The 26,709-nt window shown below is 37.9% G+C and overlaps 1 protein-coding gene across 4 annotated transcripts in view; it reads left to right on the top strand.

Annotated features, from left to right (window-relative positions):
- PAN3 (poly(A) specific ribonuclease subunit PAN3) overlaps positions 1 to 26,709 on the top strand; it is a 123,321-nt gene that overhangs the window by 26,283 nt on the left and 70,329 nt on the right. For 3 of the 4 annotated variants that reach the window (XR_016439245.1, XM_090028315.1, XM_090028306.1), the window contains exons 3-5: positions 8,977 to 9,043; positions 11,421 to 11,491; positions 25,894 to 26,055. Coding sequence is in view for 3 of the 4 variants with exons in the window: in XM_090028315.1 (XP_089884441.1) it covers positions 8,977 to 9,043; positions 11,421 to 11,491; positions 25,894 to 26,055 (300 nt within the window). In the remaining variant the exon portion in view is untranslated. The remainder of the gene's footprint in view (positions 1 to 8,976; positions 9,044 to 11,420; positions 11,492 to 25,893; positions 26,056 to 26,709) is intronic. The other variant, XM_090028325.1, reaches the window with a different exon arrangement.

Here is a 26,709-nt window from a genome sequence, read left to right as displayed (position 1 = left end):
TGCACTTTTACAAAGAGCTCTCTGCAGGCTGGCATGGTTCCAGCCTACAAGGGACTGAGGGGAGTGGGAGGAGGTCAGTCAGGCAGGGAGTGTCATGTGCATGTGTATGCACATGGCTGCCAGGCAGCCTGGAGAGCACCTTTCACAGGTAAGTCTGGGAGAGGGGTGGGAATTGAAGCACCGATAGGGAGGGAATGAGTTGGGCAGGGCTAGGGCTGGGGCTGCTGCCCAGCTGGACAGTGCATGGGGCTTGGACTCAGGGCTGGAATGTGAAGTCGCAGGGCCCTGGCAGGGAGTGGGACAGGGGTGGGGCTGGTTCCCTGCCACTGTGCATACTCCCAGATATGTGCATGGGGTGGGTGCCAGCTCCTTGCCCTGCTGTCCTCCCCTGGGACTTCCACAGCCCAGTGGGTGCAATCTGGTGCTGCAGGGTAGAGCAGGGCCGTGCAGGGAAGTTCCTTGCCATAGCGAACTCTGGACTTCCCTGGTGAGATGTCCTCTGCCTGCACCACAGCAGCAGGGGCAAATGTGTGATGTTGTGCCCCTTGCTGCTGCCATGCAGGCAGGGGATGCATTGGGGCAGCAAAGACCTCTCAGCAGCAAGGAGCTTCCCTGGTTGGCTCCGCTCTGTCCTGCAGTGCCAGGTCGCACCGGCTCAGCTGGAGAGACCCTGAGGGAGGGCAGAAGGGTGGGGAGCCCAAGTCCACAGTGAGCAACCCCTGCCCACTCCCACTTTGCACACAGATCTGGGAGGGCAAGTGTCCCTCCTGCTCCCAGCAGGAGTGCATGCAGCAGCAGGGAGCTGCCCCGTCCCACCTAAGTCTGCAGTGGGGGTTTGGGGTGGGGGGAACCAGGCTCTGCACTCCACTTCAGCAGCCATTGCTTCCTGTGGGCGGCAGCTGGGGCTTGGGTGCTGCTGGGGTGGGGGAGGGGGGGAGACATGTGGATGTAGACCTGGGTCCCTGGCCCCTTAGCTTTGGCCTCTTTCTGCAGGGCTGAGGGTGGGTGCAGGGGGCTGTGGTTGCAGGGGGGAGCATGAGGGGCACAAGCAGGGCCAGGGGCTGTGAGGAGCAGGAAGTGGGGGGCACTGGCAGGGCCAGAGGGTTGTGGGTGTGGAGTGAGGGGCACCAGCCGGGCTTGGAGGGTTGTGGCTTGAGAGTGAGGGGAAGGGGGAGCTCTGACTTTTCCATGATTTTAAAACAAAAAACAAAAAAACCAAACCCCCAAAATCAAATACCAAAGAATTTCACTATTTTTTTTTTTTTCAGTACTGTGATGATATAGCCCAGTGGGATAGCATAACTAGTCATGCTAATATTGGTACCCAGAGAATTGTTTGAAAAGATTGTGGTGCATAAATTTTAGAAATATTTTGATCCTCTTAAGTGTACCCAATCTTGCTGATTCTGAGTAAATATGTGGCTAGAATGGTAGGTGGGGGCAGAGGTCTCCTAGGAAAAGAAGTATAAAAGGCACGTATACATATGCTCTGGGATGTGGTGTGGTGCATTTTAATTAGAGCGGCTCTCGGGCGCCACTGTAATTATAAAGCCCTCAGTGTCTCACGTATTCAGTGTCCCTGCATTTCAAGATGGTGGTGTGAGTGCTTTAACTAAAGCTCATTTGAGCTTTAGTTAAAGTTCTCCCATCACACTGAGAGCCACTCTGATTAAAACGTACCACGCTACATCCCAGATTAATGGAGTCTGCTCTGATGCATTCTAATCAGAACATGTCAGAGCACATGTAGAAGTGCCCCAAATGTCCATAAACCACAAATTTGTAACAGAACATAATGTTGTTCTCTGAGAGGTGGTTGTTGAAATTACATTTAATGCAGGACTTCCACAATTTCAGATAATCTATTGTTGCATAATACTTTGAAGAAGTCCAGCTGTTGCTTTAACTCAAGCATTTGTGACTGGGGTATGCTATAAATAGACTATATATGCTAACCATGCCAGCCAAGTTTGAGATTGTTTGGAAAGGGAAGCAATTCTTCATGTCAAATTCTTGTTCTTTGTAAGCCAAAGAAAAGCAGTGTGTCACTGTTTGCAAGCCAGGAACTTTGACAGCTAAACAGTGATTTGTCTGTCTGTAGCGGTTGCTTTTTTTTTTTAGGGTTATTTTCTTTCTAGTCTGACTGGTATGAAATTTGTTATAACACGTTTCAAGGAGATGCTGCACCTTAATGAAGGCTGTTAGAATAAAGGGAATTAATTGTCATGTACCTGGACAGCAACACAGAGGTCCTGAAGAAAACAGTTCTGGATACTGCTAAATAAGAGGCAGTCATTTTCTAGGAAGAGAACAACTTGGGAGTATAGGGGAAAGATGAAACCGTTTTCTCTTTGGTAGTATCAGGAGGAAAGGAAATGACGTGGAAGAAGCAGAAGGCTTGCAATCTTTTGACATCTAAACTACTAAAACTTTTGTGTGGTTTTGTCTGTATATGACTACCATCTCCAAAAAATTTACCTACAATATAGCTTTCACCTTTTGATCTAAGTACAGCTACGGTTTGGAGCTAACTTCCATATTGACAATAGATACATGAGTGTCTAGTCCCAAGGTGAATGCCCACTGCAACTTTCATGATCAATCTTTAGGAAATACTTAGAACAACCATGCGAAAAATCAGATTGGTGTGGGATGTTTCTGTCTCTGTCTTTGTTTTTATGTTGTCTTATGAGCTTTATCAGAATAATACTTTGCATGTTGTTCTAATGACTTCAGAATTTTTTTTGAACATTTCAGATGTTTTATCAATGGAATAGCAATTACAGCATCTTCTGTTCTGGCAGTAGTGCTTCACCTTGGCCCACAACACCATTGCAGATGAAAATTTTGCTTCCATTTCTGTATCTAGGTGTGGTATAGCTGTGATGGTCCAGGGAAAGAGATTTGTTAATGTAATGGGGTTAAACAAAAGGAATAATTGTTCTATATCAGGGGTGTCAAACTCGCCTGGGGCCTCTGGCTGGATTCAGACCATGGGGCAGATCCATCCCGGGGCACAGGGGTACCCATCGTGGCAGTGGTGGTAGATCTGGAGGTGGTGAGGGCTCGAGCTTGTCGTCTTAAGTCGCTCTAGATATCTTTGACAATGTTTATCTTAACTTTTTAATGCATTATGCTTAAAGAGAATTATTCACACTTGCAGGCTTTGTTTTTCATGTCTTGACTTTTTCTATGCTTAATCATACGAACTTGATGTTCCCTCACAAATATATTCCAGACAGTTGTTGGCAAGATCGACATGCTTGTATAGCTTACAATCCAAACACTAGTAGGGAGGCATGAGTAGATGAATGAAGATTTATTGCAGCAAAACTTTAGATAGCAAGAGTTGCACTTGTACTTTTTCTTTCCTGAAGAGGTCTCTTAAAAGTGTATTTCCACTGAAGAATCCAAAAGTCTCCTGGTATGGGTTGTTTGCATTGCTTGAGGGAGAGAATTGCTAGCTAAAAACTAGTATTACAAAACTTGATACAAAAAAGAACAAACATATCTGGGTTTAGCGACATAAGTATCAAATGCAACAAAGGATCTCCAACCAGAACAATGTTTGAGTATTTATGAACTGCTAACATATCTCAAATATACAAGCATTAGGTTATTACTGATTCTGAAAGGAATTGTAATCCAAAAACAGTTTCAGTGGGTGGGGTCCACACACCATATTAAGACCAACCATAAAACTGCTTTGCAGATTTTTTTTTTTTTTTTTTTGAATTGGAGAACTGATTTTATGTTAGTTGTCTGGAGTGATTTAGTTTAAACTGAGGTTAAGTCATGGACTTATCAGTCATAAAGAGTCATTCTTGTTTATTGGCACAAGCACCAAAATACCTCTTTTTCCCACGAGTGGTTTTACTGTGAACATTTTTATGCTACAGTAAAGCCAGGCCAGTGTTACCTTATTTATAATTTCATAGATGATGCATGGAGGAAACAATTAGAATTATCATCTGTGGCAGCTTGTATCCTAAGCCATTACATTTTCATTCAATTACCTCTCTATAGAACACAATAAATTGTATATTCTACTGATGATGCTTTAGTCAAATTGTTCTAGTGCATAATTATGTTGTTGGAAATGAACTATGCAATACCGGAAGATAAATAAGAAAAAATCAAGTTTTGATTTATGTAGTATTTTAAGGTCTTATGAAGCAGATTGACTGGAAAGCATATTACTTTTACTGCATTCCTGCTGAGCTCAAGCAGTCCTTTTAGGCATCTGGAAACATCTAGTGTAGTCATGTTCAGATAATATATAGTGACAACATTGTATCTTCACTAAAGTATAGTCAGTTCTATAGTAGTAACTTGTTTGGCTATTCTCAGAATAAATAAAATAGCGTTTGCACTTTATAACTGCTTTCTCTCTGGTGGACCCCAAACTAGTCACAGACTAGAAAAGCATTGCATAAGTGATCTCAGCATATATAAAAATATGAAAGGTGTCACATTTTGCAATAGCAGCAATGTATACTCTATTTTGTATTTCCTTTAAAATAAAAATAATATCTCAATAACACATTACATTTTAAATGTGAAGGACATAATTTTTATAAGGTGAAGAATGTCAACTATTTTACTGGAGTTAATACTTTCTAAAAGTTTCTCTGCTAGAGAGAGGGATGATGACATTGCATGGATAAGATTATTTCAATCTTGCCATAACTGTGTTTTTTGCATTAGAAGGAAATTATTTAAAAATGCATGTTTTCTGTAAAAGCACAGATTTTCCATTGTTGCAATAGTGAAGTATTAGCCGGTCACTTAAAAGATGCAGCTTTATTAAGGGGTAAATCTGTTTTTGTCAACAGTAGCCTCTCCTTTATGAATAAAAATAATAATATTTTCTTCATAGCCTAATTAATTTTCATTTTGAAAAACATGCTTTGCTCCACTCATTCCTTTTTTTCTTTTTAACTTGTTTTTCTACTTTATGGGATTTTGACTTTTAATTTCCCTCACTTTTTGTATACTGCTTACTGACCTTAAACTTGATTTATCTCCTTTGGGACTTGGAATGGCACTTCAGCCAATCCTAGGACCTGAACTAGTAAGCAATTGCTTAGCATAACTGAAGTTTGTATGTAGTGAGCTACTAACTGTTTTTGAAGTATTTTGTGACAACTCATGGGGAAGAATGATACAAGAGATCTTGTATTGGCTAACATGTAAGAACTTCCAACAGCCTTCCTGCTGCAGTAATAAATGATGGTATCAAATTAATATAACCTAGCCAAATCAACTTGCTGGGCACAGTGAATGAGTTGAGGAAGGCTTGTCTAACCTACCTCCCAGCTATGTAGCTGGTCTGATAAAGCACTTTGCCAAACAGATCTTGCCCCTCCTATATTGTGTGGGTCATCTCCATTATATTACAACACTAATAAAGAAAAAACATGTATGGTCAATCTTTGTATACTTGGACCTGGAGGCAAATTTGCATAGAATGTCTACTTAATATTGTGCAAGAAAGCAGGTGGTGGCATATGCATAATATGTATAATGAATATTGCTATTCTGACAGATTAATTAAATCTAAAAGTTAACATAAGTGAATTGAGGGTTTGTGGAAGGAGAATCTACTTATTTCCATTATTACCTTAATGGACTTGGCTCTTGGGACAGATGGCTGTAAACTAAAGTGTGTGCATCCATTTTTTATTTAAAAAGCAAAAACCAAACTTTTTGTTGAAAACAAACCATTCTGACTTACTTTTTGAATTCAACTTTTATCCATCCTGCAGTTGCTGCAGAATGTAGATTTACTGAATATGAGTCTTGGCCTCCTCATTATCCCAGTGGTCAGAAATGCAATTAAGGAATTACTTGCATATACGTTTAATACAAATTGATCAAATGAATTCGTGCAAAATTGAAGTGGACTAAGCACACAGGAATTTTTTTACTTGTTTCAGGTAAAGCTTGAGGGCCTGTCTTACAGTGAGCATGTGAAAATTCTTGCTGAAATGGGTAGAAAGGTGTGAGGAAGGCTGAAATAGCTAACATGGCTCTCGACACTACTTTTTTTCCCTTCAAAGCCTGACTTGTCCTATCTGCCATCAGAACTTGTAGCCAGAATTCCAGAAATAGAAGCTGGTCTGTGACGTATGGGATGCTCATTGTCAAGAGTTGGTTTGTTTTTGGGTTTGTTTTTTTTTACGGCCAGTGCCAATTGCTTTCTACCAGATTTCTAATGATTCCCTAGTTTCTCATGACTCTTAACTTTTTTTTCTTTAAGTCTTAGTAGATTTTCTTATTGTGGGATGCTTGAGTTCTATGCCAATTTGTGTCTAACTTGTTTTGGGTTTTTTGTGATTTCCTTACTTTCTGGATGTTTTTCCCCCCAAGTTTTAATTGAGCTAAATGTCCCAATGTTTCTCTCCTACCTAAAGTTTTATACCAGAAAGTCTGTTCTTAGATATTTTCCTTAATTTATGGGTTGACTTTCTTTCTGTCCCTGTTCCTCTTCCCCCACCCCGTTCTTTTCTCCTTCACCAGTTGATATTTATATAGGCCTGCCTTATTTCTCTCTAGCTAGCTGTAATTCACTTTTTCTGACCTTATTTTAAAAGGTAATGTTTTAAGAAAGCTGGAAGTTCTCTTCCAGATATTAGTTGATTTGTAAAATTAATGTTGCTGTTTAATGGTGCTCCATTTTTGGGGATGGAGATGAGGGCACATGCCAGAAAGTAAAACAAAACTTGTTGAGTATGGACCACTCTTCACAGCTGGGTACAGATAATGTCTCACGTTCCAGCTGAAATTTCGGGTGAACCTCAAAGCATGCAGAGGTAGGCATTGGCTCAGACCCACCACTACAGCCATTCTTATACTGGCCCAACTATATAAGGAAACATAATCAAAAGAGAAATGCCAGATTGGTTGGTGACTGATCCAGAAGTCCACTAACTCACTGGGCTTATCTGTTGTAGTCTTCTCCAAGAAGGGGGTGCCAACATTATCATGTGCTAGATTAATACCACTTGTTATCAAGAACTAAGAAGATATAGAAACTCCCAGTTTCAATTGGGTATGAGGAAAATATTGATCAAACTAAGTGCCAGTGCCTGGTATCATATTGTTCTGTTTCTTGGTACATCATTTGGCATTTATACTTGATGTAATCAAGTATAGTAATGGCAGAATTGGCTCTTGAGATGCAGGTATACAATTTCTGTAGTGTAGAGAATTGTACTTGAGTCTAGAATCATAAATGTTACTTAAGTTGTAAATAGAAGCAATGCCTAACGTAGGGGGGAAAAAAGTATGCATCAGTTTATTGAAGACTCAATTAATATATGCCTGAAATTCTTGAACTGCCCCATCTCTGTCCTTCTCATTTCATTCCTGGGTGGAGATGGGGTTGATCTTATTGGTAATTTAGTTCAGGGTGCCTTCATTTTAGTGGTAAGTACATTGTCTTAATGAATTGAAGACTTCTATAGAAAGGAGTTCACTGTTGTTGATCAGTAAGCGTTTTATTGTTTAGTTGTATAAGTTCAACCCTACAGAATCAAAAATGAGAACAGTGCATCGCTCCCAATGCATTACTGCTTCAAAAATCATGAAAGAGGTTATGGAAGATTCCTGGGAACTGTGGTGAAGTGTGACATAGACCTTATTATAACAGAATGCATGCTGTAGCATGAAATAATGTTACGCATGGAATTGAACAAGATAACTGACAAAGAGAATATCTTGACTGAATACGTTTGTTGAGGGTTGCATCCAAAGCCCTCTGGCTGTGTACCTAAATGGCTTTTACATGGTGCTTTTTTTGTCTTTTGTCTTTTGTATGGTATCATAAATGTAGGTTAGTTTAAAAAATACTTTTTTCTTACTTTAAAATCCATTTACATTCTTTTATATACATATAGTTAAGTTTGGTTTTTTTTCTGCTTTTGGTGAATTGTTTCAAGTTGTAAAATTTTCACTTGATTCTCCCCACCTCTCAGAACGTCTATCCTAACTTCTAATTTCTTGACTCCTAATTGTTAATTTCTACTAATAGTATAGCTAGAGGTGGCTCTCAAGTGCCTCTTCACCTTCCACTAGGCCACACCTTGAAGCATTGACTTATCTGTCCAAAGAACTGGGTGGCATGGAATTGAAGTCTGTACTTAGCTGGATTCCTTCCCTTTCTTTACATGGGATTCCTTCCCTTTCTTTACATGGGTAGAGTTTTGCCTGACAGAAGTTGAACAGAAGTGTAAGGATTACCTCTGAGGGACTACCTTTTAGGACTTCTAGTCTGTAATTCTTTCCAAAGGAGATGGTAAACCATTGTTAAAGAAAGGAGTTGTTAAACTGTTGTACCCACTGCTGTGTTGGGCAGAGCTGCCCCACTGCACAGACTGCTGCTAGCTGCTATCCCTGCAGGGGTTCTTCAAACACGTTGTCAGACTACAAGAATCGTGTAGTTTTCCTAAAAGCCAGGGTGTGTGGTTGTTTTGAGTTCTGTCAGTGAAAAGATACCACCAAATGCTGTACTAATTTGACTGTTCTCCACAGGAAAAGTCTCCTTAGTGATAGCATGTAAGGAAGGGAAGAGGGGTTCTGGAGGAGCTGCGCAAAGGAACACTCAAAGGAGATAAGTCACTGGCTTATCTACATTTTTGACAACCTTTAGGTGCAGTAAGGTCTCCATGCTGAACAATTTATGTAGATAAAGGATTTTCACACTAAAAATAACATTTTGTTTTGCATTGTTTTCATTAGAAATGTTTTACTTTGGGAATTCACAACAGTGTTTAGCAGTCAATCTGTTTTGCACACTCTAGTAGCTGGGGGAGGGAGAGCTCATGCCCCCTTATTTCCCTGAGGCTGTGCCAGTCTGTTAGTCTTGTAATTAGCATTCACCTGCACACACAAAAATATTAGCCCACATGCCCTCACCTACCTCATTAATAGGTTTATTTTATATATACAATTTTTGTCTTTCACTTTTTGCAGAGGATGACAAATAGCAGCAGTTCCCCTAGCCTTCTCAATGAAAGTGCCAAGCAGTATGCAGGCCATGGTAAGAACTTTTAAATAACTGTTTGAAAGTATGCTTAGAGACTATCCCTGCAGGGTAGGCTTGGTTGTGAGAGCTGCTTTTTCCTTGGTCTTACTGAGATACGATAGAAGTCTATCTTTAACTAGTGTATGTGCTATGCAGTTGTTTTTAGATTAAAATCCAAAGTCAAATTCCTATTGAACTTCCTGATTTTTTCACTCTGCTTTTTTGCTTTAATGAGGAAAAATGTAATACATTTGTCGTTGTTCGTTTAAATGAAACCGTTAACTTATTGGTTATCTACTACAATGCCCTGACGCTTCTAAATAGCGGTTAAAGCAATTGCTTTTACATGATAACCCTTTTATCATGTGGGGGAGGGGTTTAAGCAAGTTTTAATTGGTGGGGGAGGGGAGAAATGAATGTGCGGTTTATCTTGTATTAAGATATGTACTTTTAAAATCTGTTTTACTTACAAACTGAGCTAAGTTTGTTCTGTTTTATCACCTCATGTTCTGCATTTTTTTTTTTTAAAGCCAAAGTGTAAAAACAGACTATTATACTCTGACCATGAGTTTTATGTAGAAAGACTTGACATCAAAATAATGTTTTGGCTCCTTAGGCTTCTGTGGTATACGTTACATCATTCCAGCTTGCAGTTCGCATAGATGTTAGTCACAGCTCTAGATATACCTTGGCCCCTTTCCTACTGTACTGTCTTCTAATACTTCATTCATACAGAAATGTCTCTTATCTTGTATGCCTGTCTCTGTTTTTGGTTCTGCTACAGCATCATGTATTTTCAAAAATACTTTGGGCAATATCAGTCTGAATGCTCACAGATTTATTTTCAGGTCTTGTTGTTTGTGTACTGACAATCAAGAAAAAATATTTACTTGTAATTAGTTTAAAATTAATGATGAACTCAAATGAGCGACAGCATTGAATGTCATAATGCTCTTTTATAGTTACTTTAATAGTATAAAAGCACTACACTGTTTGTAGTAGTAATCTTTGTTGTAGATGATCTGACTAATGAAGGAAATGCCTCCCAGTTCCAAATGGCAAGAACCTATATTTTAAATATGATGCTGCTTTGAAAAGTTTTGTGTAAGTGGTATTACGGAGTCTTGCTTCTATGGATTTAAGTGCACAACTGATTCACTTGCTCAGTTTATAAGTAAAAACAAAAGAATCAATGACTACGTTCAGCTATCTTGCAGGTTCTGCCATTTTGACTTCCTGATCTCAAATTGTATTTATTAGTCATTCTTCATCTCCAGTAAGTATTTATAGGATAGGTTTTGTTAGGAGTTGCACTTATTTAGTAGTTCTATACAATTACCCATTCAAGGCTTTGAAATAGTATAGGTATAAAACAGTTTTGCAGGAATTGGACCTGATTTTTAAAAATCAAATATTGATACTGAAGCCTAGGGAAAGAAACCAGGCTGAATTTTTGAAACTCAGCTGTTGAAGTATCAAAGTGACAAATTTGGAACTTTGCAGTTGCTTCTCTGGGGTGCACTTAAAAGTGGATTTGTATTTTAACACCCATGTGTATATTTTGGGTTTTTTTTAATCGGTGTTTAATCTGAAGTTTCCTCTTTGTGGTATGCCACTAATATCTAGTTCCTGGCCTTGTTGATTCTGGAGGGAAAACTAGCTGGTCCCTCCCTCCACCCCCCCCACCTCCCCCCCAAAGGAAAAAAAAAGCTATTATCAAATATTAGTTTTGGCTGTCTCAGCTTTTGTTCAGATTTTTACATATAGGGCATGTCTACACAACGCTGTGCTTTAGTGCTTCCTTTTGGTAATACTAAAGCATGGCACAGTATGGGTGGTTACTGTGCTGTGCATGTAGTAGATGATTAGGTATCACTGCTACATTGCTGATGCGATGAGCTGTACCAGGGGAGTGCATTGCTATGGCAATGTAGCTGGTGATCAAGTGTAGACCCCTGTGATCGTTAAGTTGCCATAGAGTACTGTACGGCTATGTAGTACATCGCTACATCGCCATAGGGCAACGTATAGATGCACCCATATAATGGGAAGACAGTCGACAGGATTTAGTAGTAGAAGATTATACCATGCAGGTAAATGGAGATGAAGGCTTTGTTGTTAATTTAAACAGCATAAGGTGTTAAATTGGTTAGGGGCACTTTTATTTATTTATTTTTAAAATTATGCTAAGGAGTGCCATATTAATTGTGTATTCATATATAACCTGCTAAAAGCATAACACTTTAACAACTTAAACAGTAAAGTCAGTTTCACCTTTTGGTAGAAGAAAAGATTTATGTGCTTAATATAAATTTTTAAATTACTACAAAAAATTTTTTCTAGTTCATGTTGAAACAGTGCTGCCATATATTTTCCAACATTCTTTTTACAGATCCACTAACTTCACCAAATACATCCTTGTTTAATGACTTCGCTGCCCTCAGTCTATCTCAGAGGAGGAAGGTAGGTAACACTTTAATCCTTTGAACATGGTGCATTCTGAAGTTGTCAAAGGATAGAACTTGGGTAATTCACAAGTGTAGATGGCTTTATGTAAGTCTGATTATTTTGGGTATGGCCACACAAACACATTATTGTGAGGTAACTTAAGGTGTGGTTTGTTTTTGTGGGTTTTTTTTTTTTTTACAGAAGGTTCAGATGTGGTGGTACATGCTCTTTCATTGAGGAATAAACTACTTTGCATTTATCATTTGAAAAGGTTGTATATACAGGCAGTTGGTATAGAGTAGTTGATGAACTATGAATTCACATCTTAGCTTACCTCATGGTGATTTTTTGCTTGCCCATACTATTTGTGTTAATATTTCATTACATTAATTAGCAGATTCTGAAATGGCATCTATGACAGACCAGCTTGCTGCTGCTAATGTGAAATATTACAGGCACACCTTTCAAACTGAGTTCAGAAGAGTTTTCAATGTGTATGACAAGGACCTGTTCCTTGAACTCCAAAATAAACTGTTTTTATTATGCTGACACTTGTTCCTTCTGTGCTTTTGTCGCACTAGGATTCTGCAATAAGCTCTTCAAATGGGGGAATGGTCCTCAACCAAAAACTAATTCATGCAGATTTCATTAGGCTGAAATATGTGAAAGTCAACAGTATCAGCAGGAGGCTTGTCTGTAAACTGTGATTACACCAGAGTTTTCTTTTGGTTCTGTGGGCTGTGACTTAGTTAAGAAGGCATTCCAGCTTGTCCCAACAGTGGGCACATTTTACTTTTCACTGACTAGTTTCATGTCTTTTTTTCTTACTCTCAAGTCACCCACATAAACCTGAACTTCCCCCAACTCAGCAGTGCACTGTCTTGCAAGCACGCTACTTCAGTATGCTTGTGATTTCTCGTGTAGCTCTAACCATGTACTGGAAGTTGTGGGTCCTATGAATAATTGCTGCAGGTAAGGATTGAAGTCAAAACTACCTACCATAATTGGCCAACCGAATGAGTGTTCCTTGAAATTTAAAATGCTTTCACCGTATGTAAATTACCCAATATTATTGACTACAACATGGAATGAACAATGTTTTAAAATTGTCCTACTCCTTAATGCCAGCTCTGATGCATAGTAAATTTGATTTTAAATGATGAATAAAAATAATTCATTGTCTACTACCTGCTGAAAGTGGCAAAACTGAAAATATGCATGTATGTGCACATGTACATGTGCACACTATTGAGAGGGAATGCACCACCGTATATAGGAATATTATGGAGAAGGATGGCTGTAATGCTATGTTAACTCAATGCAAGTCAGTTAAACAGTCTTACGTTAGCGTGCTTCAGAATGTCATGTTTCAAATAAAACAAAAAACAAAAAACATTGGATTGGCATAAATTGCCAGTTTATTCCTATTTTCCCAAACAAAAATAAATCTCTAGTCATAAAATGTATTGACAGACAAGAGTTAAACCAATTAACCTGACTCGTAATTCAATTTTACCACTAACTTTAGTACTTCTGTAATTTGGAACGCAACATTTAAAAAGCTTTGTGAAACTATACGTTGTTTTGAACTGAAGAAAAATGTTGCGCAGTGCATTTCTGTCATAGGTGCCCAGTGATTTTAAATATACAGAGAATAAATGCAGTTTGCTTATAGCTGTGAGTTAAGAAAATTTCAAATATTTTATAGATGCATTTCAATATTATTAATGTGTAGTTCTTTTTTCAGCAAATAAGCTGTTAAAATTACATGCCTCTTGAAAGTGAAAATACCTATTTTTGTGTTAAACAAGGGTTCTGTACGTCTTTAAATGCTTAGAGTTTCAATACACGTATCTGGACAATATCTCCAAGTCTTTGTTAAGAACTCTACATGTTTAGAGTCTTGTCCTGGCAGCTGTTTTGGGACACTTATTTAAAACCAGCATTTCCAGCCTTATTGTTGACTTGGAAGACAGACCTCAAACTATTACTACTGGCCTCGTTAAAGAAGAAATTGCTTTGCAGATATTTTTTAAATGTTCAGAATAGCTTTTAAAATCTTTGAGGCTTTTTCAAAATGGAATATTTTATGTTGTATTGAGCCTGTAAAGATTTCTAGAAATTAGTTAAATTAAATACCCAACTTAAGCATTAAAGTTTGGGCCTTATCCAATCTTAAGATAGGTATTGTCTTTATCTTGGCGACCTTACTAATTTGAGAGTTGTTGAACAGTGGGCAATCCTGTACCTCTTATGAACAGCATTACTTGGTCTCCAGTAAACCAAGTTAGTGATGAATTTGGTCACAACCGCAGTGTTTCTCCAGAAGGCTATCTAGGTATTCAAAAAGCAAGGAAGTTCATAATTATTTGGTGTACTCTTAATATTTTGTATTAAAATAGCCAGTTAGCTTTAAAACAAATCCCACAAAGTGAAAGAACAAGTTTGAAGATTGTATAAATTGCCTTCAATTACCCTTTAGAGTTATTTGTCTAGAATGAATAGAACTCTGCCCTAGAACTTTAATTTCAGTACATTTTAAGATTGCAAATTTAAACCATATTAAAAAGTCTGAATTTTTTGGAGGTAAACTTCATCTGAAAGGTGTCCGTCCCAAACTTCTCTAGATTTGCTTCCCTGACATAAACTTCTATTAAGTAAGTAGGTACCTGAAAAATTAACCTAATACTTTTCTTTAAATAACAAGCTACATTATGCAAATAAGACTTAAGCCTCGTGACACCAAAAGCCAGGTTTAGAATTAGACTAACATTCTGTCTTTGTTGCTATACCATGTTCCTTCTAATATACATAATACTGTTTTATTAAGGATCGAGTGCCATTCTGATTTGGATTTTTTGCCTTTAATTTTTAAAAATTATCTCAACGTTAATATTTTGAAATACATGGTCTCTGTTAGAAAAATACTTTGCCTTTAAATAATCTCAGCTAGGAAAACTTTGGATTTATTTGATTCCTCTGGTAAACTGTTGTAAGAAGTTATAAAATATGCAAAGGTGCACTGGATTAGAATTGCTGCTTCTATAAGGGGATGGCGGTTTCTTTCTTTAAAGAAATCAAGCAATGCTATGTTTATGTAAACCGGCTCTGAGACTGTTGCCATCAATCCAGACTAATGGTTACCACAACTTTTTAAATTGGTCAGCCTGGCAGAGCAGCATTCTCTGATTTCTGTATCCCTCCTCCCCCTGTATTATACATTTATTCATACCTTCAAACCCACTGGAACTGAACTCTCCTCAAAGGTTCCCAATGTTTTTCTTTGTTTTTAATTTCCATTTGGTAATGATTTTTGGTTCATAACTAGAGAAGGGTTCTAAGGCAGTGACAACTGATGCAAGGTTTGTAATGAGTGTCTTATTTGGGGGAGCATTTGGCCATAACAGGATGCTTCTGTATGCCGCCTGTATTATTGTCTTTGTGTGTACCACAAGCAATTTGCCTTGGATGACTAGAAGCCAAAACCAAAAGACTGCGAAGTGGAGAAAATGCAGATGGAATTATCTGGATTGAAATGCATCCGAAACAAGCTTCTTCTTTGGTACATGTTCCAGATTTATTCCTTAGCTTCTCCACTGTAAATCATGTTTTCTGCTTGAGGATTCCAAGATTCCTCTAAAATGTCAGTGCTTCTCTGAACAAGACCTAACTTCTGCTTTTTCCCTGTTCATCCTGTATTTCTATAACTGCTCACACAAGCCATGCATTCAGCTTCTCTGTTCTTACCATGCCCTGTATAGCCTTCTCTGGTATGCACACAGCTTTGTTGATACCGTTATGCACTTGAGTCTGCAGGCACTGAGCATTCTGGCTCTAATCCACTAAAGAGCTAAAGTGCCTTCTTAACTTGAAGCTAGTGACTTGCTCATGACCTGATGAAGAATGTCTCTTATTCAAAAGAGTGTCTAACTCTATCCTAGCTATGCAGTTGGTCCAATAAAAGGGGACCCTAAGAAATCCTTACCTCTCATAATTCCTGGACCATCACAGCTACAACATCATTCTTATACTACTTATAATTAAATATGTACCCCATTGCTTTACTGAAGTGGGGCCAGCAGTTTGTAGGATACAACTCTTTAGTAGCAAGCATTTGCCTGGAAATTTTTTATCTTTATTTTTTTCATTTAAAAATCACCCTTTGTCTTGAGCTTAAATAAATGATTCTTAAATTGTCAATATTAGTTTATCAATAATTAGGTTATATTTCACACAACTCTATTTTTAGAAGTGTACAGATTGTACAGTCTAAGCACTTGCTAGTAAAATTTAAGTGACTTTAGCCCTTCTACTTTATGCATATGCATTACAATAATCGTTTAAGTACCATTTATGTATTTCTTCAGTTTTTAAAAAGGGAACGTCCTATACATTTTTGTCATAATTTTATTTATTGTTATAGACCTATTACTTCACTGTTCTTTTTTTGGTTTCATACTAGTGTAACTTCATGAAATCAATAATTAAAGAAGGAAAACTTACAGACTTGATCCTGTGTATTTTTTAACTTCTAAAAGGTAAATGACTTAATCCTTCACAGAAGAGCAAGAATACTGTTTTAATCCAAAAAGTGCAAGTTCATTTGGAAGTGTTATATTTAACCATTCTTGTGTGTCCTATGTTATATGTCAAATTCAGGCTGAGATTATAAAATAATTTATTTTACTCCCATTGTAAGAGTGCATTCCATCCTTGCTGGAAAAATGTAATAAAATACAGTCTAATATGTTCCTTGAAATTTTGTTCTGACTTTTACTAATACAGGTCCTTCTGCAATCTACAGTGTGATATTTAAGTAGTTCCATAGTCATAGGGCTGGCTACACCATGGGGGGGTTTTTTTTTGTTTGGGGGGGGGGTGTTACTTTTTGTTTTTTGGTTGGTCAAGTCCACCCAATGAGAAGGCTCATGCCTTTATTTGTCATGGGGTAGGATCTTGGAATTCTCCCACTTTCATGCTGGTTCAGGTCCTTGCATGATCCTCTGTACAGGGATGTATGACCAGTGAGACTGACCAACAGATCTCTTAAATTGCAGTATTTTATTCAACAGATGAAACAAAGTATTAGAGGAAACTTTATTTCAAAACTACAAATAGCTTTTAGACCTATTTATTCTTATTCAATTTTAAGCACTTCTAATAAGCTAAGCAAGATATACAGGAAAAGAACAAAGTCTATTTGCTTAAATAGAAAAAAGGAGTTCTTGGGACCTAGTCTAATTCCAGTTTATTTTTACAGTCTCTATCCATCCATAGTCATCCTACCTTCATGGAAGCTAGGATGTGTGATTTTTTTTTTTTTTTTTCCCCTCAACATCCCTTCCCTGTTTTTTCTCTGGTTTCCAACTGGTATAATGCTTGGTGGTCCTCCTTTACATAACTCAAAAACAAAGTCCTTCTTTTTGCTTCAAACTAGCTTTTTCCCAGTCAGCCAGCCAGGCAGTCTAGGAGGATGCCATGTTTGTCAGGTACCCTTAAGAACTTGCAGTTTCTGACTCTCTACTTTTGATGGGAATGTGATGAAGCTATTTTCTCTCTTGATATCTTCCCACCATACTATTTTAATACATTCAGAACATAAGTTACAGCTTAGCCAGATAAACAGTCATTACTGAAGTCTTTACTGGGAATGCCACATCTGTGTCACTATGTGCTGTAAATTGCAGGTGTGTGGCTGCAAGGAAGACTTAAGGCTGTTCCCAGGCTGCTTTTTCCCCCCCGACATGAAGCTTTTCTTCTGACATTATTTCATCCTAATGTAATAAAAACATATTTAGATCAATCATGTAAACTACTTTCTTGTTTCCGAGATTCTTTCAACAATATTATTTTCATAGAAAGGAACTAAATGTTCAATTGATAGTCCATTTTTACTGTGAAGAAACTAAACTTAACTGCAAGATGTGTCCAGACTGTGACACTGTCTGGTCTTCATTTTACAGTTTAAAGAAATTACTGCTACATTCTAAATTTTTTTAGTCTTAAATTTGGTGCATTTATTAATAATCGTATCTGATTTAGTATTTTTTTTTCCAGATATAGCTTGGTTTATGGGTTGGTAGGCATCATACACTGTTTCATGGAACTAAACTAATCCAACATTTTATTACCAAAATTAGTATGATTTATGTTGATGAAAGCACATTTATTTTGCTGTTGTTTTTATACCTCTGTTTGAAAGAGAGCATTCTAGAATATGAATGCTTTAGGTCTAATGTACTTTTAATAAGCTATGTTTTAAAAAATCAGTTTGATTTGTGCTGCTGTTAGTGAATGCAATATAAATAAATGCAGTATATTTGGTGACCAGCATATCTTCATTGTTTTAATCCCTTTGATATGTATCTTGGGATTTTATTTTATGAGCTTTTTCAGCCTCCATCACAACCAGCTGCATAGCCTTGAGTGTAGCTCAAGGCTTAAGGCAATTAAATATAAACCTAACCTTGTAACCTAACATCAAGGTGCCTTTGTCTATTTTGCAACCTTTCACTGTTCCTCTGTCAAATATGTGCGATATGTTGCATAAAAATGATGTGCTAGAAATGCTTCCTATGCAATCCTTAAACTTTGAATACAGTAATAGAATATCACTCAAATTGAAGTTGGTAGGAAATTATTATGTTATTGGGAATTAGTGTTATTATTACTCATTAGTGTAGCTTGTAATGCATATGCATAATGGCTGAGTAAAGGCTGCATATAAATTTTAAAATTTATTCCCTCTAGATTGGGTGTTTCATTATGTGAACTTAATATTTCTCAGTATTTGTATGCAATCCTTATACAAGAGAAATGATTAATTACTTTTCCAAAAATTAAAAAAAAAAATTAAACTACACATGCAAATTCCATAATCTGGAGCTGTTTGTTTGCACACAATCCAGATGGTACAGTAGAAGTACATGAGATCCACACTTGAAGAATTTTGCAGTTGCATAATACATTTTTGACTCCTCAGAATACATATTTACACATGATACTTTTCTCCATATCTTAAACCCTCTCCACATTAAAGTTTTGTTGGTGTAGCTGTGCCAGAAAAAATTCCTTTGAAACTGATATAATTTCTTTCACTTGCAAAGCTGGAATAGTTTGCCTGTATAAGTGTGTCTGTATTAGGGATTTTTCCAGTACACTAGATCAGACCCCCTAGTCAACATAAATAGGGTTGAAAACTTGTGTATGAAGGCCTTCCTTAGCCTTTTTAGACCTTCCAGGATCTCTGCATAGCCTTAATCTGTGCATTTGTTAAATCCACTGTAGAAACTGTAAAATGCAGCTTGCAGTTCAAAACAGCTTTCACTCCCATAACTGCTTCTAACAAGACAGACTATTGCCTAACTATTGAAACTTTTTAGCTAATGAAAATCTCACCTCCAAATGCTGGAAACATAACTTTCATTTAAACATATGAAAGGAGGAAGAGCTACAACAAACTAATGAAAACTTCACGTCCATTAGTGGCATGGCAAATGTCATCCTTTTCCCTCAGTTCAGCTGGGGTTTTGGAGGGTTAAAAAAAAGCAATAAAGCAGCATACAAAACAAATTCTCTGACTGCTGAGCTTTAATCCATGTGCTCAAATTCCTTTCACCACATTCCATTTACTCCATAAGTTTTGTAAAGGGTCTGTTGGTTGTCTGTGGAGCTGGGAACAATTTCTAACAATTTCCTTAAATGCCATTCTTCCTCTGTTGTCTGATGCAGCTTAGGGCACTTGGTAGTAGCTTACCCCTTCGTCAGGGGCATACAGCAAGGGCAGGGGCTTGGCGAATAACTGTTCACCAGGGCACCCTTGGGAAAAACTAGGAGTAATGCCCACAAACTCCTGGAAGACTGTTTCAGGCTCAACATAAGGAAAAACTACTTCATAACTATTGTGTCCAGACTGGAATAAGCTACGTCCAGTGGTGGTACAGTCGCCTACCATGGAAATATTCAAGAGGAGATTGGACAGTTGCCTTGCTGGGGTCACCTGACCCCATTTGTCTTTCTGGCTTGGTGCAGGGGCCTGGACCCAGTGATCTTCAGAGGTCCTTTCCAGCCTTACAGTGTATGAAACTGTTGAACTTGATCTTTTTTTCCCATTAAGTGAAGCAAAATCAAGCCAGAACACTGCTTCTAGCATTCATAAACTGGAAGGAAGAGATGGTACAAAGGTATCATTTGATTCCACTGGTTATAGCAAAACATAAAGGGTAGGAGGGAGTGTTTCTTGGTTTGAGACCAAAACCATGTGGCTGCATCCCCACGTGCAGACCCATGCAGCTTGTGGTACCACAAACCACACATGCGGAACACTAAAACATGCCCTGTGCTGCAAATGTGCAGCGCAGGGACAAAATTTGCTACCACGATTTTAGTTAGCTGCTAGCAGCCCTACTAGTGGATTGGAGCAGGGGGCTGGGACCTGCCCCTCCTCTGCAGCTCTTTCCAAGTCTGCCTCTGATCTGGGAGCCAGGGCCAGAAGCTTCCTACTGCCAGGCCAGGGGGACATTGTCCCTGCCCCATCAGCAGGCAAAGCCCTGGGACCAAGAGACGGCTGTCTCCTGGCCCTGGTGCTCCCTGCCAGCCCCTGGGGTAGTGGCAGGGGCCTATCGCAGGGCTGCAGGGAACTGGGAGAAAATCTGCTCCCTAACCCTTGCATGTGTAGACACCTACCCAAGACCCCTTACTTGCCACATCTACATATGACATTATGTCACTAGCAATGTGCTACAGCAACATAGCATCTGCAGGCAAGACCCATGATGTAGCTATGGTGCCACAGTGACACACGCCTCTGTTATAGCATGTCGCTGTGGTGATATACTACTTAAAAACAACCATGTGCAGCACATGCGGAGCAGTACTGGCTGCTACTACGTCATCTTTTAGAACTGTCGCTAAACGATGGCACAGTAACAACAGTGCCATAGGAACACGTGTAGATGCACCCACCATGCAGTAGCTTACTCCGCAGTAAATCTAGGTTTGAGTAAATACGTGGGTAAACTCACTCACTGTCCTGCAAAAAGGATACGTGCAGAGTCATGTGCTAGAGCACAAATATTTGCCACTACTATTTGTACTGTTACAGGCACATTTGGATGCAGCCTGTGTGGCTTTATAGATCCACATTGTCAACCCGACTTTTCATCTGAAAGAGACAGAAATAGGACAAGACAGCTTTCTTTTCCACTTGCTTGTCATGTAAACTAAAGACATAGCTTTCTATATAAATTTTAGCTAATTTAGGTAGTTTTTAGTCATACTTTTTTGTAAAATGCATTGGTAATCCAGTTTTATGCCAAGAATGCCCCTGAGTACCAGTATTATCCTTATCCTTACCCTTACTTAAAGTGCCTTTTCATATATTATGGAGGATCATAGTAACACTGTTCATCTGAAAAGTACTGTGCCTTTCAATTTAGCTAACGTATCGCATCTATTGAAGGGAAATACAAAAGTGGTAGTGGCTATTCTGGAGGAAGGAGGGATGTTATAAATATACCAGGCTACTAGTTGTTAAGAGTGCAGTTGTGAACTTGAGGAGGTAATAAGTTGTCACTTGTATTCAACTGTCAGTTTTCAAAACATAGTACAGGCAGTCCTCACCTTACAACTTCTGGAGTTGCAACATTTTGCACTTACAACGTTTATAAATTGACATCAGTTTCAACTTTACAACACTTGATCCAATGCGACGCCACACCAGCGAACAAGTTAGCTGCGTCGCTCATCTCCCTGGAGAACATCTGTCCAAACTTCCTTGGACACTTTCTTTAAGAAAGTGGTCAAGACTCCAGAAGACGACACTAGCCAAGAACCCTTCAAAAAGCCCAACCAAAGCCTTTCAAAAAGTCTAGCAAAGTCACCTCAAAGAAGTCCTTCCAAATCAATATGATTGCTATTTACAATATAAATACGTTAATGAAACTATATTACTCATCTATAATTGATTGAGTACAAAATTCTGGGGTATTTTTAGTGAAAATAGGGTATTGGGCCTTGGTTCAGGAACCAGCCCCCTGTTTATAATATTGTTTCTTATGAGAAAATTGGTTCTGAGTTCCAACATTTCAGCTTGAGACACAGTTTTCAGGAACCGATTGTGTCATAAGTCCAAGGACTGCCTGTATAGCAAAAACTGGTTCTGTCCTAGTAGATTAATCACAAAGCTGAATCGTTTTAACGTTTTCATAGTTTGCCAGTGTTAATCTCAACTCAAATACCAAGTTACTCTCATTCTGGAGTCTTGTTCACCACCCCTCCTCCCCCCTCCAAAGAAAAGGTTACAGTAAAAAATAAATAAATAAAACCTAAGCATTTCTGAACTGATTTTCTTGAATAGTATACTTCATTTTGTTCCTGTAATCAACTGTTATTTCCTGGATTCCCAACTCTCCATAATCCAGTATTTGACTTGGTTTAAATTAGATGGTAAGATACTGGGGCTGGAAATTTTTTTCCCAACTTTAAAGTGTAATCTGTGCACACCAATGGTGATAGACCCATTTTTGCAAATTAGTAAGTCTTTCCTGGAGTAAAGTTTACTCTTGGAGTTTGGATTATTCACAATTTTCTATATAATAAAGATCCTAAATTTCCCTTAGACAAAGCACGTCTACATTTTTCTGAGCCACAGACTTCATGGCGTGGTTTACAGTTTTAAGTGTGGCAGAGTTGGTATAATTTGGACAGTTAATAGACTTGCTCTCAAGAAGCTTATATTGAAAGGGAGCCAAATAATAGTTTGCAAAGGCAGACTCTAGAAGATTTTGTGGAGGCCTTGCTTGTTTGACCCTTCTCATTTGTTCCAGTAGTCTGGTGTATTTCTTGCTAGGTATGATACTGCTTCTAATAATTTGCTTTAGTCATTGCACAGTATCAAAATATCAGATGCCCTAAATATTACAGTCAGCATAATTATCTGTACAGCTCTTTAGAAAAAGAAGTCTGTCTGAAAAAATCTTTACTTGATAGAATCCGTCTAGCAGACGCTTGCTGCACTCATCCAAAGGGGGTTTGCCTCTGCCCCAATTTCCAGTTTGTGTTTTTACTAACCAGATTGTCACTGTCACTGTTTCCTTGGCAAGCCCACCTTCCAGAGAAAAGATGGTCCTCGGTGGTCCTGGAGGTCCCTAGAGGCTCAGAATGGATGCTTTATTTTTAACTTTAACTCCCAGTTCAGTTCTCTTCCTGTGTTCTAATCTTATTTTCTTCTGTGCATAAGGGGAGGGAGTATAGTGATTGTGGACAGTTTAGTTTGATTTCTCAGTTTATTTGTAAACTGACCCATCTCTACTAACAGAAACTCTTCCTTGCTGCTACTACCTGTAAGCTGATCTACCGCTTAACCACAATACCTTTGCATCGGTACAATAGTTTGTAGGTAAATGTGGTATATTTTGAAAATTGTTTCCATTCTTTATTAAAATGTTTCCAGGGATTTCATATTTTACTATGTTTTGGAAGTCTTGAGTTATAGAGTTGAATGTGCAGCAAGACCCTGAGTCACCCAAATGCTTATGAATATTTTGCCTCTGGTGTCAAATGAAATTTAATGTTGGGTACTTGCCTTTTTAATTCCTTTTGACAGGAAGACTGGTAGTAAGGGTTTATAAGTTCAGACTGATATTGCTTAGTGGCAAAGAATTAGCCATGTTCTTCTTTTGTTCTATTTTGTTTTTCTGGTCTTATTTTTAGTGTTTTAGGGGGGTGGGATCGTGCCCCCTTTATGAAGCTGGAATTCAGTTGTTGTGCTGCCTTGGCATCTCAGTCTCATAAAAGAAACTGTTTTCCACTGTAAAATGTTTGGCTCAGTTCCCCTTTTGTTTTAGTTCTCCCTTTCAAAATATTTATAGATCACCTTTCATTTTGAAGGATACAAAATCCTTTCATAAATGTGAATGAACTTCAACATTAAATGCAGTCTTTTGAGGTGGAAAATAGACAGCAGCTGCCTAACAGATGACGAGAACAGTAAGGAGGAGGTAGAAATGTTAGTAAAGGCATTGAGACTGATCCTTGCTAAGAGGTAAAATGTCCAGTATCCTTGGAAGAGCGGATTAAATACTGCTTTTTAAGTCCTATCCAAAACTCCCCAAGGGCAATAGTCTACCGTGGCAGAAATCAAACCATGACAGATAATGTGTAGCAATACTGTTTCTGTTTGAAATATTGAAAACCACTTGATTGTTTAAAGTGGTTTGAATTTCTTTCCTTTTTTTCTTTCCCTTAGATGATTACAGTTTACAGTAAAGCTAAGTGTTAATTAAGTTGTGCTCTGAATGTGGAAAGACTGTACACTTTTTTCCCATCATGCAGCTTATTATATTCCCACTGTAAGTACTACAAAAGAGACTGCAAAAGCTAGTTATACTTTCTGTAGTACCCCAGGAATTCTAATTAATCTTTAAACAACTTTGACCCTTAATTATTAAGTCATTAAGTTTGCATCTTTTGTTTCTTACTCTTAACTAATTTGGGCTATTGCCTACAGAAGTCAGTCATAGATGTGCAGCAGACAAAATTTGCTGTTAGTCACCCATTCAGTAGTGGTTTAGACTAATGACTAAATTTTCACCATCACTTATCTCTCAGGTGTATCTTCTGTTCATTGTTTCCTTTTGAACTTGTTCTGTAATGGTCTGCTCATTTTATTGTACTGATGAATCATTCAGATTTTAGTGCAACTGATTTAAGTAGGTTTCTGTATGCAGGTAAGTTTTAAGTTTACATCTTATGGTTAACATGTTATCAGTCAACGATGACTCTATGAGCAGAACTATATTCTTGCTGTGAAATGTCAGAGTTTATACTAAAAAATCTAAAAAGATAGTAATAAAAACTTAGCAGGGTTGAGCCACATATTTAGTAGCTCCCATCTCTGGAGTTGTTACAATAACGTATTTCAGTATAACAGTTATGGTCATTTGATTCTAATCTATTTCAGATTTCATTATTCAATTACTAATCAAAACTGTTAGAATGTTGTAAATTGGAGTGGCTTTTACTATAAAAGGGGAGAGGAAACCAAAATATTCTATCCTTTGTGATATGTATGCAAATACTTTAAAATAGATCAGTTGTCTTGTTTTTCCTCTTTATCATTAGGATTTTACTACAGCAGTACATCCTTTGGTCATTCTGCAAGTTCTACAGCAGATTCTTGACAAAATCCTAAACCTTTTATGTTCTTCATTCAGGCAAGAGTCAATAACCTTTTATCTATACTAGGGAGAGGCTTCTGACAGCATTTTAGAATTGCTCCATGACTTAGGTGAGATGTTTTAATTGGTGTTCACTAGATGCTAGTGGCCAAGTATCCACATTAAAGCCTGGAATCAGAAGCATGGGAGTTAGTTTCCAAGTATGTATAGTCTTACTGAAGAAGCCAGAGTCATACATACTTCAAAATTCTTCTGATATTTTCCTCCTTGGTAGGACACGGTGGCTTGACAACATGGTAAAGTTAAGACAACTTTTGTCCTTTGCCGCCTCCTTGGTTAAAAGCCTTTATAATCTCCAGTTTCTTTTAATTTAAGTGCTTTTTAAAGGTCTCTGAGTTCTCAGTTTGAGGAACAAATGTTCTATCTATTGTAAAGGCACAACTACCTATTGCATGTTCAGTTTTGAAAAGCATGTTTCATTTTTTTTCCCTTGAAGCTGGTTTCATTTTATTCTTTCATCGTCTTTCTTGTTCGCCTTCACCTAGGAAGGTAGTTAGAAATAGTCTTCTAAATATTCATTTGGACAGACATAATTTTTGCTTAGTTGCTTGTGTTCACCTGTAAATAAGTTCTTTCCCCTCTTATGCTTAAACTTTTTTTAAACAAATACCCTATGCTTTTTGGTAAAAGTATTACAATTTTTTTTCTTAAATCCTTTCCCTAAAGTTAATTTTCTGTTCTGTGAAAGTTTTTGCCCCTTCCCAAGGAAAGTGGCAAGAGTTCAGTATCACAATGTGATTTGAAGGTATGTGCTATCAAAGCATATGGATTGGAAAGCACCATGGATTTCTAAGAGCTTTGAATTTGCCCTGCTATGAAGATTTCTTGTTGGTGAGATAGAAAAACAGAAGTATCAATGGAAGACTTTTGTAAAACCTTCCTCTCTCCCACCCCCCAATTTTTTATGAAACAGCAGACACTATGCACAGATTTCAATGGTTGACTTCTGTTGCTTACAAATGTGTGACCTTCCCTTAGTCTGCTTCTCCTTCTTGAAGCATTATTAGTTAGAACCCAATAGTCGGAATTGAAGGGAAACAGTCTCAGAGAAATTTTACTTGCAAATTGTTTCCTATTCCACCAATCCAGAGATTATTCTATGGTATACTACCTATTTCAGCTTAGTTTTAGACTGAGGGATGTTAGGAGTGGCCTGGTTTCTCTCCTTCTTTTTCGTAGCCAAGGAAGTATCGTCTGGGGATGCTGGAGGAGAGGATAGTTCCGGTGGGATCAAAAGCACGAAAATCAAAGAACACTATTGGCTGTCTGGCTGACAGGTGTAAAACAGGAGTGCCCATCAATATGGTTTGGTGGAACAGAGTCACAGAAAACAATTTACAGGTAAAATTATTTTTATTAGTCACTTTTTCAATACCTTGGATGCTTTATTTTCAGTTTTGGAAAATGTTAGAAAGTTATCCCAAGCAGAGGTTGGAACTGGACTCCTAGTTTACCTAGTGAAATAAGTATAGTAGCTCCCAGGAAAAGTGACTCTGTATGGCATTTTAGAGTCCTTGCCCATCCTTCCTATTCAGTGCATTTTTTTTATGTTGTTATCTTTTGAGGGGGAAAGCATACAAGTATCTTAGAAGTTAAAATAAGATGTATCATTTATGGCAAGAGATGTTTCTTTAAAAAAAAAAAATCCTTAAGTACCTGAAATAGCTTTTTTTTTTTTTTCTTTGGAAGTCTACATTTTATGATTATCTTGTGCATTTAAAATGATCAGTTTTCAGTTTGCACCGAGTCTTTTTTTTCTCTATTGCCTTTAAATTTACTTTATAAGAGGATAATGTGCTCAAAGTTGAAAATGATTTGTTTGATTCAAATGAATGCTTAGTCTTGTGGGGTGAGGGGTGTAAACTAGAGAACTTTTAAAGAGGGGTTTAGAATGGAACGGTCATGTAGACCTTAGCTATGTTGTTATTCTTGTTATTACTTAGGAACTTGTACACAAGATTTCTCTTAAAGAGCAACCAGTTCATCTTCCGGTAA

This window comes from Crocodylus siamensis, chromosome 1 (genome assembly GCF_052110815.1).
Source record: "Crocodylus siamensis isolate JL-2025a chromosome 1, ASM5211081v1, whole genome shotgun sequence".
Classification (NCBI taxonomy): Eukaryota; Metazoa; Chordata; order Crocodylia; family Crocodylidae; genus Crocodylus; species Crocodylus siamensis.
Note: the sequence above shows the minus strand (reverse complement) of the source record. Positions and strands in the feature narration are given on the sequence as shown.